At 56.5% G+C, this 13,329-nt stretch overlaps 4 protein-coding genes across 4 annotated transcripts; 2 read left to right on the plus strand and 2 right to left on the minus strand.

Moving 5' to 3' along the window:
- Positions 1–2,375, minus strand: GLOTRDRAFT_70029 (eukaryotic translation initiation factor 3, subunit 7). Its single transcript, XM_007863892.1, has 6 exons — positions 1,829–2,375; positions 1,665–1,780; positions 1,481–1,613; positions 719–1,428; positions 465–657; positions 1–303 (listed from the first exon to the last, which is right to left on the minus strand). The coding sequence occupies exons 1-6, from the start codon at positions 2,324–2,326 to the stop codon at positions 202–204; spliced, it is 1,752 nt and encodes a 583-aa protein (XP_007862083.1). The 5' UTR covers positions 2,327–2,375; the 3' UTR covers positions 1–201.
- Positions 2,376–2,479: 104 nt separating this feature from the next.
- Positions 2,480–3,613, plus strand: GLOTRDRAFT_34514 (RNA-binding domain-containing protein; the record flags this gene model as incomplete). Its single annotated transcript, XM_007863575.1, has 4 exons — positions 2,480–2,567; positions 2,617–2,698; positions 2,749–3,005; positions 3,060–3,613. Coding segments are annotated over 4 exons (981 nt in total), but the record flags the coding sequence as incomplete, so codon positions are not given.
- Positions 3,614–3,934: 321 nt separating this feature from the next.
- On the minus strand, positions 3,935–7,196 carry GLOTRDRAFT_113818 (Nop14-like protein). Its single transcript, XM_007863893.1, has 7 exons — positions 6,907–7,196; positions 6,564–6,843; positions 6,418–6,500; positions 6,287–6,352; positions 5,418–6,233; positions 4,565–5,359; positions 3,935–4,511 (listed from the first exon to the last, which is right to left on the minus strand). The coding sequence occupies exons 1-7, from the start codon at positions 7,180–7,182 to the stop codon at positions 4,101–4,103; spliced, it is 2,727 nt and encodes a 908-aa protein (XP_007862084.1). The 5' UTR covers positions 7,183–7,196; the 3' UTR covers positions 3,935–4,100.
- A 219-nt stretch (positions 7,197–7,415) lies between these two features.
- GLOTRDRAFT_119301 (uncharacterized protein) lies at positions 7,416–10,456 on the plus strand. The gene is made up of 2 exons (XM_007863894.1): positions 7,416–7,998; positions 8,193–10,456. The coding sequence occupies exons 1-2, from the start codon at positions 7,662–7,664 to the stop codon at positions 10,340–10,342; spliced, it is 2,487 nt and encodes an 828-aa protein (XP_007862085.1). The 5' UTR covers positions 7,416–7,661; the 3' UTR covers positions 10,343–10,456.
- Positions 10,457–13,329: the final 2,873 nt, after the last annotated feature.

Consider the following 13,329-nt stretch of genomic DNA (forward strand, 5'->3'; position numbering starts at 1 on the left):
CCAACATCGAGGTCGCGGCAGAAACCTTGTTGGCCTCGCAGCAGCAGTAGGAATGCGATAACTTGCATAGATTGACCGATTTGTTCAAGTGCGTATCGCGCTTGCAGAGCAAGAAGAGCGCCACAATTGTATCGGAGAATTTGAGATACAAGTAATTAGTCCGAAAGAGGCGCTGAACCCCGGAATTCTGTCAGGGTCGCGTCAAGCAAGGGAACCCGCGTCTTCCTCCACAGCCCCATCGCCTTCTTCGTCGTCCTCTGTCGCGAAAGCCGTAAGCGGCACCGCGTACAGGCGAATGACAGGCTAAAAACGAGCGAGATTCAAAGGTCAGTCAGTGGACCATGCGGAAGTAGATTTTAGATCAGGGACGGGAAAAAGAAGCCATGCGAAGGGGGACAAGCGATTGCATCATGCAGCCCAACTGGCCCCTTGCGCGTGAGAGAAATAGCGTCGGCGGAACTCACTTTGTTGGGATCCTTGACCAGAACGTACTTGCCTTCCGGCATTTTCATGCAGAGGTCAGTGACGGTCCGCACGATCCCCCAGCCGTTCGCCAAAGAGACGTTCAGCTGCGCGGCGAAGTCCGTTGGCCGCACGGATGTCGTACTCAGTATGACATGCCGTGTATTGTCCCGAGGGTTGGCTCGTGAGATGTACCTGTAGCACACGAATAGGTCAGCCAAGTGAACGGCCGTGAAGAAGGCCAACAAGGTATTACCCGATCTTCATTTGATCAGCTCCAGCCAGGATACTCTGGACCGTCCATTTGGCCAGCTTGCAGCTGTTATTCTTCATCTCAGTCGCGACAACAGCTCCGCGTTGAGAATCCAGCTTGGACCGCCAGTCAGGCGCCCCGCCAGCACCGGGAGCCCGAGGGTCAAACTCGTTCAGTGCACGGATAGTAAGCAGCCCGCTTCCATCCTTCGGGTTGCCTGCGCCATGAAGATATGCGTCTGTCTCCGTCCGTACACAAATCCGGACGTCCTCGTCTTCACTGACCGACATGTCATAAACGCGGTACCGATACCCGCAGGAGGCGAGAGGCTCGGTCTCGTCAGGTCCATAGAAAGGATTGGGCTTGTTCAAGTCGACAGGTGGAGGGGGAGGAGTCTCGATAACTGACTGGAACATGAAGTTCTGGTTGATATAGGTTGCTTCTAGGGAAAGCGACGTAGCGGAGTTGATGGACGGCGTTTCCGGTTGAGCAGTCTTGTCATTCGGATTGGGAGAAGGGTCCTGGGGAGGGTCCGCAGCATTTTCGTTGACAGTGACCGTGTCAAAGGGTCCGCCATCTCGTTTGTCAAAGAACAACTTGTTGCCTTCGCGGACAATAACGATATCCCAGGGATATACGGACCGCGGGGCGCACATCAGCACTGCTAGGATGACGTCCGTTGCATATACGGTCGCAACATTGTTACTTGCAAGCTGAGAGGACCGTCAGAAATCAGACTATCGGTAACATCATGGCATGGCTTACCTGCTGGATTACGGGGTCATCTGAAGTCGTAGTGTTGTATTTGATACGATCCACCAGTTGAAGGGGCTTCTCGGATTTTGTTGTGATACGATCGTACGTCTTGTCGTAAGGGTACAGACGACCATAAGAATCGCTAACAACTAGTCTTAGCGCAAGTAACAGAAAATCTTCCTATAACACTCACATGTCTTCTGGATCCTCGACTTCGAGGCGCAATTTTGCAAGGCGATGGAATTCGATCTCATCCAGCATCTGCCAGTCAGGAGAGATGGCAACTGACGATTCACGAGCGCGACCGCTCTGGGGGAGGCTCAGCTACTGCTAGACATATTGCCTGCTAATACGCACCTTTTCCCAATCTCTCCAGCCTCGCCTGCCGCCCCTCTGTCCGCCTCCTCTGTTATTAACGAAACCACCTCTACCGCCCCTCTGGTTCTGCCGGTTGGCATAGTTAGATCCACCCCTCCCCATACCTCTTCCCCTGACCAGGGCACCACCTCTCCTGGACGGTCCAGCTTTGTTGTCCACCAGGGAGAAGCTGGCTTCATCTTCTACATGGAAGTACGCGAACGCGCTCGCGGTCCCACTGCCGAATGCCTGGGCTGCATCCCTCCTACGACCACCCATAGCACCTCCTGCACGCTGATTGCCCATCGACGCCCCACCGCCGGTCGATTGGCCTCCCGCAAGATCATTCCAGTCCGCGAAACGTCCTAGTTTGTCGGATTTTGAATATGGGGCATACGGAATGTCCCTGAACTTGAACTGGGGCGGAAAGTTGGACGATGACGGTCCCCAGCCGCCATCGGGGTTGTCATTAATGGGAGGCAGAGTGAATCCGACCATGGCGGTAGAGTCTTCACTGCAGAAGACGCGTATCGCCAAAACTTCTGATGATCGCTCGGAGCGTGCGAAAACGGTCTTAGAATCCAACCGCCAACATGAAGTGGGTATGTTCACTCGCTCTGTCGCTGGAATACTTGTATTGAATGTCTTTAAAGTGTAGTGCGCGAGATCAACAGGATAAATGACAGAGAGCTCGATATAATTGCTTCAGGAGGCGCGTCATGGCACGACGAGTACAAGGGTACGTTGCACTTCAACAGCCTGCGCGCGAAGCTTATGCTGCCACACAGATTCCGCCTACATCTTTATTGGCGGTTTACACTTCGACTTGACGGAAGGAGATGTCATCACTATCTTCTCTCAGCGAGTCGTGTCCAGCAGAGTTATATACACATTGTGTCCTGACTGTCTTCCCCCCGCAGGTATGGGGAAGTTATGGATGTCAACCTCCCTCGCGACAAGAACACCGGAAAGACGAGAGGATTTGGCTTCCTCATGTATGAAGATCAAAGATCAACAGTTCTGGCCGTCGATAATCTCAACGGTGCGAATGTGCTCGGACGCGTCCTAAGGGTGGACCATGTGAAGAACTACAAGCAGCCCGGCAAGAAGGGGGAAGATGGAGAGTGGATAGAGCCTGAAGAACAAAGCCTGAATGCCAAACCTCCACTGCTGATTGGTAAGCAAATCAAGGGACCTTCCTCCTCAATATATCACTAAAGTAAAATGACAGAGGACGATGCCGCGTCCGACTCATCTGTATCTTCTGGTCCCCCGATCGACCCTGAGGATCCTATGTACGAATATCTCGTCGCGAAGCGCAAGGAAGAGAAGGCGCTGAAGAAGACGAAGAAGCACAAGGCAAAAGGCAAACACAAAGATGAGACTCCTGAGGAGCGTCGCGCGCGGAAGGAAAGGAAGAAGGAGAAGAAAGCGAAGAAAGCTGGCAAATCCGAGGGGATGCGGGCAGTGGAAGAGTTGCTAGCTGAGATTGAGGGGCGGGATGGTCGAGGGGGTGGAGAGAGGACGCGTTCGCCGGCGCGAGGACGGAGCAGATCCAGGACGCCCGTCAAAGATGCTAGGTCAAGGAGCAGAACCCCTGAGAGGCGAGCGAAGAGGCGATTCACTAGCCGTTCTCCTTCAGACGGCCGTCCTCGCGATGTCCGCTCGCCTCGTCGTGGGCGAGATTCCGGGGATTCACCGGAGCGACGTCGCAGACCTAGGGAATTCGACTTTGACCGCCGGAGCCCTGACCGCGATGATCGTTCGAGGCGGTACAGGGACTGACGGAGGAGGGTTACTCTTTTTGCAACACTGTCTGGAGCTCCAAGGACTATGAAAGGCCAGTGCTCGCGATTGGTTATTGTAATGATAGAATGATAGGAGTGGCCCAACTAGTGACCATGTCCGCTGTGCAGGATCACTGTCAGGGGATATTATGCCCGCTGAATTCATTTTTCTACCCGTGGCCAATTCCCTATCCGTCTCCGAACAGACTATCATTTTTACTGGGCAACAAGACCATATCCTAGTCCATTCCGTCATCGTGCAGACAGACGTGTGCTCTTTCAAACAAGAAGTCTTGTTCAGCGATCGTTGTACTCCTCCCGCTGACATAGAGAACTCTACCAGTTGGGCCCGTCTACAGGCATTGCGTATTCAACTTATGTTACAGTGGCAAGTGATCCAAAGACCATCGGTATCGGCCATGCAGAAGAGCTGCCAGCTGATTTTCTGGAATTACAGTAATATAGCATACAGTCCGGAAAGAGTCTCATTTCCGGCCAGCCCTCTTCTTCTCCTTAGCCTTCTCCCTCTCCATAGCCTTCTGCTCGGCCCTCTCAGACTCGATAGAGCCGAACACGCGCTTCATGCGATCATTATACCTCTTGTCCTTCTCCATCTGCTCCTTCTGCTGCACCTCCGCCAGGAAGCGGGTGTCCTTGCGCAGCTCGCGCAGCGCGCCCTTTTTCTCCTGCTTGTACTGTCTGCGCAGCTTCGCCGCCTCGTTTCGCTCGTGGTCGGGATCGCGGTTCCTAAGGTAATTCGAAGAGGACGACTCGAACTTCGGTATGTAGGAGGGGATGGGGATGGGCTTGTGTGCTTGTAACTGGAGAGGGCGGCGGGCTTGTCGTGCAAATTTGAGCAAGCGGGTGAACATGTCGATAGATGTTGAGAGGCGTTCCTGTCGTGGCATCGTTAGCGAAATATATAGCTTACACAAAATCAGTTGCTTACCTTGAGGCTCTGTGGGAGTCGTTGCGACTCGACGCTTTGCAGGACCTCGAGTATGGGGTCGTACAACTCGATGAACCCTTCCAGCCCTTTGTACATCTCGGCGAACCGCCGCAGAAGATCCAGCGCTAGCCCGAGTAGGTTGAGCTTCTGCTGCTCCCCACACTCCGCCCCGCCCAGCATCTCGCCCAAGTCCGGCTTCGCCGCCTCGAGCCCCAGCTTCCCGGCCTGCTTGCAATTGATCGCGAGCGGCCCGCACGCCTCAGACTTGAAATCCGGGCACGGGAAAAACCCGGGCACCTGCTTCGCCTCCTTATACGCGTGCGGCGCGAGGTGCAGGACAGCGTTGGCCGCGAAGTTCACCGCCTCGGGCGCGAAGCGCTTCGCGCGCGCCTCGTACTGCGCAAAAAGCGTGCACAGGAACAGGCCGCTCGCGACGTCCGCGAGGGAGCGCACGCGCGCGAGCCCGAGGTACGCGCCCATGAGCAGGCGCGCGGGCGAGATCACCGGGTGCTTCATGTCGCTCGTCGACCAGACGGCACCGATTACGCGTAGGAGGCTGAGCTCGGGCAGGCCCGGCCACGTCTTGGACTCTGGGTCGAGCGGCCCGTGCGAGAGTCCGCGTTTGAGGTTTTTGTGCATGAGGATGAGCTTGTCGCGGAAGTGCTCCGCGGCGGGGATGGGATATTTTTCGGTGAGGGCAGCAAGGTGGGGGACGAGGGCGGAAAGGAGGGAGAAACGGGGTGTGGGCGGGGAGGTGATGTAGAGGATGTGGTCAATTAGGACACCCGTTAGTGCCTGGGTACATAATTTGAGTTTTAGTAAACACGAAGAGATGCTACTGCACGAGGCGCACCTGAAGTTTGAACTTGTTGTCCTCCGCTAAGCTTGGGTGGTGCAGGGTACGAATCCGCTGGACGACCGTAGGTACATCTTCCTCCGCGACATCTTCGATGATCTCCAGGAAGTCCTCGTGCGTCTGCGGAGCCGGAAAGGTATAAGGCAGCTCTTTCGAGCCAGGTTTTGACTTCCCCTTCGTATTGCTCTTACTTGCACTCCTCTTTTTCTGCGGCGCGACGAGGTCTTCATGCTCCCCTTCCTCCCCTTCCTCGTCGCTTTCGTCCTCCGACACCCACTCCCCTTCCCCCTCTTCACTCTCATCCTCGCCTTCCTCTGACTCCTCCTCACTGGCGCTTACACTCTCATCCTCCTCGCCACTCCCCTCCCCTTCCTCCTTCAAGCCCTCACCCACACCCACCCCGTCCCACTCAACGCCCTTCGCATCATAAAAATCATCCTCCAAATCATCCCCTCCTCTCCCCCTCCCCCTCCCCTTCTTCTCCCCCTCCTCGTCCTCGCTCTCGTCCTCGAGCCCCTGCATCCTCCTCACCCGCCTCCTCTCCGCCCTCTCGAGCCGCTCCTTCTCCTCCAGCGCCAGCTCCTCCTCGGTCTTCGTGCGGTCCTTCGGCTTCGCGCGCTTCTCAAACGCGAGCTCGCGCACGACCTGCTCGTACTCCGCATCGCGCGCGCTCGTGCCTAGCAATTCCGACACGGGCTTCTCTTTGTCTTCGGGAATGTTGGAGGAGGCGAGCAGGGTGCGGAGGGCGTCGAAGTCCGCGTCGAGCTCGTGCAGGAGGGACTGGTCTTCTTCTTTCTCGGCTTGGCGGCGGTACTAGTGGTGGCAAGGGGTGAGCAGGGGAAGGGGGAGGGGAGGGGGGACGGTACCTTGTGCTCTTTGCTCTTCGCGATGACTTCGGCCATGACTTCTGCTTTGGTCTTTTTGCGGGGAGGCTGGGTGTAGAGTAGTGTTAGTTAGAATAGGGTAGGTGAGAGGGGATAGGGATGGTGGGACTCGCCTCGCCGTCGGCGCCTTCGCCCTCTTCCTCATCATCAAACCCGCCGAAATGGGCCGCTTTGACTGTCTCACTATCAATCTGACCTGTGCATCCCGCCCATTAATCCTTGCCGAGCAGCTTCCCAGACCAAAATATATAAACCATACCTCTCGTCTCCTCATCCTCGTCCTCGTCCAGCGCCAGCCCCGCCCCGTCAAAGTCGTCCAACTTGGACAGGCTCTGCCCGTAATGCGTGAGCTCCATGTCGGCGTCGTCGTCCTCGAGGTTGAAGAGGTCGCCCTTGGACGCGCGCTGCCGCTCCTTGGTGAAGCGCTCGAGCATGCGCTCCTCGAGGGACATCGAAGGGTCATTTTCACCGAAGCGGCGGTCGACGACGCCGCCGGCGTGGTTCTTGGTCTCGTATTCTTTCAGTAACGTCCGCCGGCGCTACAAGGTAGAAAGAAGATATATGACATTCGTCCTGAAAGCAGCATAGACAACACTACACACCTCCTCGATCCCAGCCTGCTTGCTCTGCGCGGGCTTGCCCACCACGCCCTTGATCTTCCGTCCCCCAACATCATGCTTGAGCTTCGTGACCTTGACATCGAACGGATTCAGCTTCTGCTGGATCTCCTTGAGCTTCGCGGCCTTCTTCTCCTTGTCGACCTGGTCCGGCTTGGATGCCCCAGACCGCTTCCGCTTCTTGCTGGGCGGGGGGCGGCCGTTCAGGCCGGCTTGGGTGATGGCGGACTTGAGCTGGGTGAGCTGCGAGCCTTTGCCCATCGTGTTCGGCGGCGTGGAGGGTTGGAGGTGGCTGAGGACACTCGGAAATTTAGGACAGAGCACGTGGCTGAGATCGTATTGATACACTGGCAGTGGGACCCACAACGCCTTGCTTTCCGGTCAGCGTGTTCCGCTGCCTAGGGGCTTGTAGACGGCGTGCGTCGGCTGGTTTCTTGTAGGTTCAAGATAATTTATTGGATTACCTGGCCGCATAGACTGACTTGCCGATACAGTGTCCATCGAGCTCGCCTATCCACGTGCAATCTGGTTCGATTGCCGCCGCTGGGACTTTGACGGACGCTTCCTTCAACGCACTTTGCGGGGCATCATCAGACTGGCTCTGAGCTGTCTTTGGACTCTGGCGACCCGAACACTTCGCTGGCCTTCTCTTTCGTCTTGACGTCTTGGTCACCACACTATTTCTACAGACTTGCCCGCCCCTCGTTTCGAACATTGAACGACCACCCACGACACTTACGATGCTTTCCAACGACGCACCGTCGACCCCGCGCCCCCGGCCCCCGGCCAAAGCCCGCCGCACACCCTCGGGCAGATACAAGGACACCCCTCCGCCCCCGTACGCTCCAGCCGTAGCATTCCCCTCCGATGCAGACCTGTCAGATGCACCCCTGGACACCATCTTGGGCTCCCCCATTTCTATGACCGCTCAGAGGGTCCGCTTGCTGTCTAGTGCAAGCCCTGACCCTGCCTCCCGTCCCTCGCCCGAGATCGAAGAATGGGTGAACGAGAGGTCGAGAGAGGAGCTCTCGGAGCTGCTCCTCAAAGCTGAGAAGGCTATCCGGGATCGTGAAAATGGTATATTCCCATTTATCTGTATCATTATATTCAATACCACTTCAGAAGGAAGAGCTTCATGCGGGATGTCATTGACTTCAGCGTCAGGTCGGACTGGACCTGCCAAAGAGGCACCAATGCACCGTCTTCCGGGCTTAGCCTTCATCTAATGCAATGTTGTTACATCCTTGAACGATAAACTGACACCACCCTAGAGCTCGGGCTGACCTCGGCCGTATGCAAGAACCTCTACCAAGAAAACGTCAACCTCAAAACCAAACACGACGCGCTCATCTCCCGCCTCCCACCCTCTCAGCCCATGTCCCCCATCGGCTCGCCCTCTCCCTCCTCCCTCTCCCTCTCCTCCCCCTTCGTCTTCCCCCCCAGTGTCTCCGCCTCCTCCACCCTCTCCCACCCGCCCTCCCCCTCGGTATACAGACGGCACGCCCGGCGCATAAGCGTCACGCCGTCCGAGATCTCCCGCCTGGCGGACCAGAACAGCGAGCTGATGCTCAAGCTCGAGCGGCTCGAGGCGGAGAGCGCGCAGGCGGACCAGGCGGGCCGGCGCCAGCTGCGCAAGCTCGAGCGCGAGATCCAGCTGCTCAAGGACGAGCTCGAGCGCACGCAGGCACGCAGTGCGGAGTTGGAGGAGAAGGCGGGGAACCAGGGCGCGGAGGTGGACGAGGAGGAGCGGGAGGTGAAGAAGCGCGAGCGCGAGGAGAAGCTCAAGGGGATACGGGCGAAGACGGTGACCGAGGAGGGCGAGGAGGAGGTGCGGGACTTCGCCCCCGGCGGCGCGCTTTCCGCCAATTCAACGCCGAACGTGACGCCGTCCTCTCGGCGGATACGGCGCGACTTTTCGTTCCCGCCGCGTTCGTCCTCATCCTCATCCTCCACACCCACCGCAAGCCCGACAGTCGCGCACTTCCCTCACCACTCGGAGAATACCAAACGCGACCTCGATGAACACCTCGGTCCGGGCGACGCTGACGAGGAATCCTACTTCGCGCGCCCCGCGGAGCCCTCGCCCGACTCCCTGCACGAGTCCGCGCTGATCTCGCAGCTGCTCGCCAAGATCCGCGAGCTCGAGCAGACGAACGCGCAGATCTCGGAGCAGCAGCAGCGCGCGAGCGGGCGCGTGCGCGCGGCGCACCGCGACGCCGCGAAGATCCGGCGGCTGTACGAGGCGCTCGGCGACGAGTCCGTGGACGTGCAGATTGTGGAGAACGACGGCGAGGAGGGGGACACTCCCGATGCTGCCGAGCGCGATACGGTCCGGTTTCGGAGCCTCAGGCGGACGCTCGACGCCGAGGGCGAGCCGGCGCAGTTCGGGCTCGATGTGCTCGAGTTCGAGAGGGGCATCAAGCAGGGGATGCATAGTACGTCTCGCGGGGATGTGGAGACGCCCAGTCGTGGCAAATCGCGCCATCGGAGATCCGTCGTAGGGCTGTTCGAGGACGCGCTTTCCCCCACGAGCCTGGATGGCTTGTCGACTACCGTGGCGGGGTCGTCGCCCCCGCGAGCCGCAAGTCCGAGTCCGAGTGTGATGCTGCCGGACCTGTCCTTCCCGTCGACGGGGGTCGACCTATCGGCGGAACTGGAGGCGAAGCATACGCTGGGCAGTGAGTTGGGGAGCGAGTACGGCGACGACCTGGCGGGCGGGGGCGGGGTCAACCATCACTTGCGCACAACGAGTCTGTACGGCCTCAGCCAGTTCAGTGTGGCGGGCGGGGAGGAGGGCGACAGCGTGCCGGCCGACTCGCTGGAAGTGCCGGAGAGCTCGAGCATTGGAAGGAGGCGCGGGTCGCTGTTGGCTGAGGAGGCTATCGGCGGCGGATCGGTGCAGCACGCCCCGAAGGAATCCAAGCGCGAGTCGATGCGGCTCCGGAACCGGCTGCTCTCCCAGACTGTCCGGGCGCGTACGAGTCAATGGGTGGACGGGCGTTTCAAAGGGACGCTGCGCTCGCAGACGGACTCGGCTCTGGACATGCCGAAGCCGTCTCCGCTACGGCGCGAGCCCTCGTCGTCCAGCACCATTGTGCCTGTGTCTCGCACTGCCAGTCTGTCGAAGCTCTTCGAAGGAGCTGTGGGCACTGTCTTCCGGCCTGCCTCTTCCAGGCGAAGTTCTTCGCCATATGCGGAAGAGAAAGAGCCCGAGGCATCTGAATCGGCAGAAGCTGATAAGTCTGTGCTGAAGACGGATGAGGAGAAGAAGGGCGTGGTGGCCGTCGTCCTCGATCTGTGGCTGTGGCTCCAGTTCATCATCATTATCCTTGTGTTCTTGTGGGCCATGGCGAAGAGGGGTCCAAGGAACGTCTTGGAGGAGGCTGAGCGGAGAAGGGGTACTGCTACCGGGCAGCGATGAGATAGCGCTACTGCCTTCAGCGTTCTTGGTGGATGGATCCCACACATTGCATTGCTATGCCTATCACATGTATATACTTCTGCGCATATTGCATCCATATTCACTACACCACACTATCAGATGGGTGGAAAGCGAAGTGTTGTGCAGATTATTCTATTCTGCAATCTTAACATGGCCCTCGACCTAAGTTAACGACCTTTTTTACATGTATCAATGCCTGCTGATCAATATTCAATGGTCATATGCTGCCATGATAAGAGGAGCCCGTCAAGTTGCCATTTCAAAAATTCCGCCGTGAAGGATTTAAATTGGTCTACAGGGAACATTGCCAGCTGAATTCGCTTCTTGCCCATGGTAATATCATGTCCATGATCAATGGCTATACTCACTAGTATTGCATGAGACTGTTGAACCTGTGTAATCCAACTCTTGTCTCTGCCCAATCACGGTTGAACTAAGGAACGGATTTGACAAGGTGCCGACATATAGATCAATTATCATGTCCGTCGATTCCAGGATACTTCGCCACGCTCAGTGAGCATGAGACACTGTGACGCTATGTATACCTGGAAAGAGGTGGCGCAGGAAATTACAGTCTTGCTCTGCCGGCCAGATGTAACAACAGAATAAATCCAGGTGCGATCCGATGCAAACGCTGGAAAGCGTCGGGTTTTGCAGGGCCACTCCGGGGCCGTCGAATTGCTGCAGGTGGGTTGGTGGATTGAAATCCGAAAAGGGCCGCCCTGAAGGATTGACAATTATCGACAAGGTTTTTAGATTCCTGGCATGCTGCGCAATCGACCAGAGGCACGCAGGTGTGAGGGGAACTTGATCCTCGTGTACCCACTCAGCTCCAAATTCAGAGGCCCAACACAACAACAACTCTACCAACTTCGGCCGAGCCATTATCATGTCACTCAGTAGCGGATCGTCAACCTTCGATAGATTGCACGATTGGACGTGGAATTCTCGGAGGTCGTTCAAAGCAGAGAGCATCCGGAATGCTTCGGCAGGAAATGGCCTTGGAAATCCTGTGCGATAGTACTGAATATGGAGTGATGTCAAAGACTTGAGAGGTGCCAGGGCGGCACTGATGCCCAAGAACGTATCTTCTGAGCGTTGGCACATTCGCAACTCAACAGCACGCAGTGGCGAGCGACGAAGAAGTTGCGCCCAATGGACCCATTCTTGTACCATCCACCCTTCTCCAACGACATATCGCAGAAAAGGGAACGTCGTGCTCGCGAGTATCTGCGCATGTCCATGGGGTTCCCGCGGGCTATCAAGTTCAGGGGCTGCCAGACGGTATGACAGCTCAACTGCCTCCAGCCTAGGCAAGGAGGCCAGACGCTGTACGAAAGGCCAGAACACCCGACGGTCAGTGTCTAAAACAACACGTCGCAGGTACTGGAAGGGTTGCATTTCAAGCGCTGGAATGCAGTTTTGCGGGTCGACCGGCACCGTATCCAGAGTGAGGTGTTCTAGATAGAAACCTTGCAAAGCACTCTGCATTGCACACGCAGATGCGTTGGTTACCGTCGTATTAAGTTTCCATTGCATGTTTAGAGTGGTCAGCTGCGGATGTATGAATTGTGCGATGAGAGGCACTTGATCATCGTCTGTAATTCGAACCGCAAGACTTCGCAAATTAGGAAGTAGCAAACGGAGCGGTCGAAGCAAAGAGATCTCAAGCAAAGCTCTTTGGTCCAGGAACAGGTAGCCTTCATCGAGGTTTCATCATCAAGGTCAATTTGGATTTCCTTGACGCGAGAAGCATATACATCGAGTCGAGACAAGTCGCCCAACGATAGTGGCCTCTTGATAGTCTGATTCGAACAATCAATTTGCGGATCAGGTATGACCGGTAGTGACACCCACATAACAACCTTGTTTGTATTCCCACAAGTCCTTGGGTGGACATTCAACCAACGGCAGAAGCCCGTTCTGCTTGCTCCACAGGACGTCTGCAGCAGGGGTCGAAGAACGAACGGCATGTCCTTGCCAGAGCGGCAACAGTACGCTCGCTTTGGCTGTACTTATAACGTAGCCTCGCATATGATGTACATTATGTCGGTGACTGCGAGACAAGGATGCACACCCGAGTTTGGTAGACGCGCAGGAGCAAGCCTGGTAACACGAGGCAGCGCGATTCCAGACGAGAGAACCACGCAGCGGCCACGCGCTCATCGAAGATATTCAGCGGCCCACCCGAGTCATACAGAAAGTAAGTACCTGTTACTGCATGTCTCAGCCACGAACTATGCAACGGCACGGAAGGACCCCCAGCCGGTGTGGCAAGGTTATAGAGATACCGAACCGTTCAGTTTCCAGACGATCTTCATCAAAGAACAGGTGACGAGAAATAGTTAGAGCAGCTGAGACCGTCCCTGACGGCAAGCAACGTCGAAGTCCATTATAGCACGGATCAGACAACCAAGCGATTTATGCAGGCCGTCGGCGTTAGCGTCGAAGGCAGGAAGACGCGTACGGAAACGTGTACATGTGGCTACGACATCGTAAACAGCCTCAAACAGCAATCCGCGTCTGTCTCAGGCTCCTAAACCACCGTCCTTAGCGTTCTCGCTCCTCCTTTACTAGGGCGCACGTGCAATGTTATGTAATACAAATCTATTTTTAATTTATTACCGGATACAGAACGAACAGAGGAGGAGAACGCTATAGGACGGCTGGAAGAAATCGTCTCCCCGAGATCACCGAGTATGACTAAGCATTCCGAAAGCGGTAGCGGCTGAGGCCTTCCACCAGCAGTCGGCGGGCAATGCAAGGAGCACCTGAAAACTAGGAGGGGTAAAAACTATATAGAAAGGCATAAAAAGCTATCTTACTGGTACCCCCCCAGTGTACACACCCCCCGTGAACTATTGTCCCTCAGAGGAATTTATCATGGCTTGTGAACCCAATGTTCAGCCCTCAGTGACACTGTCAATGCTTGTATTTGCTTTTTGTCTATGTCAGACCATTGGTGC

Source organism: Gloeophyllum trabeum (genome assembly GCF_000344685.1).
Source record: "Gloeophyllum trabeum ATCC 11539 unplaced genomic scaffold GLOTRscaffold_00002, whole genome shotgun sequence".
NCBI lineage: Eukaryota > Fungi > Basidiomycota > Agaricomycetes > Gloeophyllales > Gloeophyllaceae > Gloeophyllum > Gloeophyllum trabeum.

Excerpts from the sequence above, each read along its gene's own strand:
- GLOTRDRAFT_70029 (XM_007863892.1), bottom strand. The coding sequence starts at position 2,326 with ATGGTCGGATTCACTCTGCCTCCCATTAATGACAACCCCGATGGCGGC. Across the intron at positions 658-718 it reads GCTGATCAAATGAAGATCGG|GTACATCTCACGAGCCAACC; the intron begins GTAATACCTTGT and ends CGTGTGCTACAG. Across the intron at positions 304-464 it reads TGGTCAAGGATCCCAACAAA|CCTGTCATTCGCCTGTACGC; the intron begins GTGAGTTCCGCC and ends GCTCGTTTTTAG.
- GLOTRDRAFT_113818 (XM_007863893.1), bottom strand. The coding sequence starts at position 7,182 with ATGGGCAAAGGCTCGCAGCTCACCCAGCTCAAGTCCGCCATCACCCAA. Across the intron at positions 6,844-6,906 it reads AGCAGGCTGGGATCGAGGAG|CGCCGGCGGACGTTACTGAA; the intron begins GTGTGTAGTGTT and ends TCTACCTTGTAG. Across the intron at positions 6,353-6,417 it reads GCGAAGGCGCCGACGGCGAG|CCTCCCCGCAAAAAGACCAA; the intron begins GCGAGTCCCACC and ends CTCTACACCCAG.
- GLOTRDRAFT_119301 (XM_007863894.1), top strand. The coding sequence starts at position 7,662 with ATGCTTTCCAACGACGCACCGTCGACCCCGCGCCCCCGGCCCCCGGCC. Across the intron at positions 7,999-8,192 it reads TATCCGGGATCGTGAAAATG|AGCTCGGGCTGACCTCGGCC; the intron begins GTATATTCCCAT and ends ACACCACCCTAG.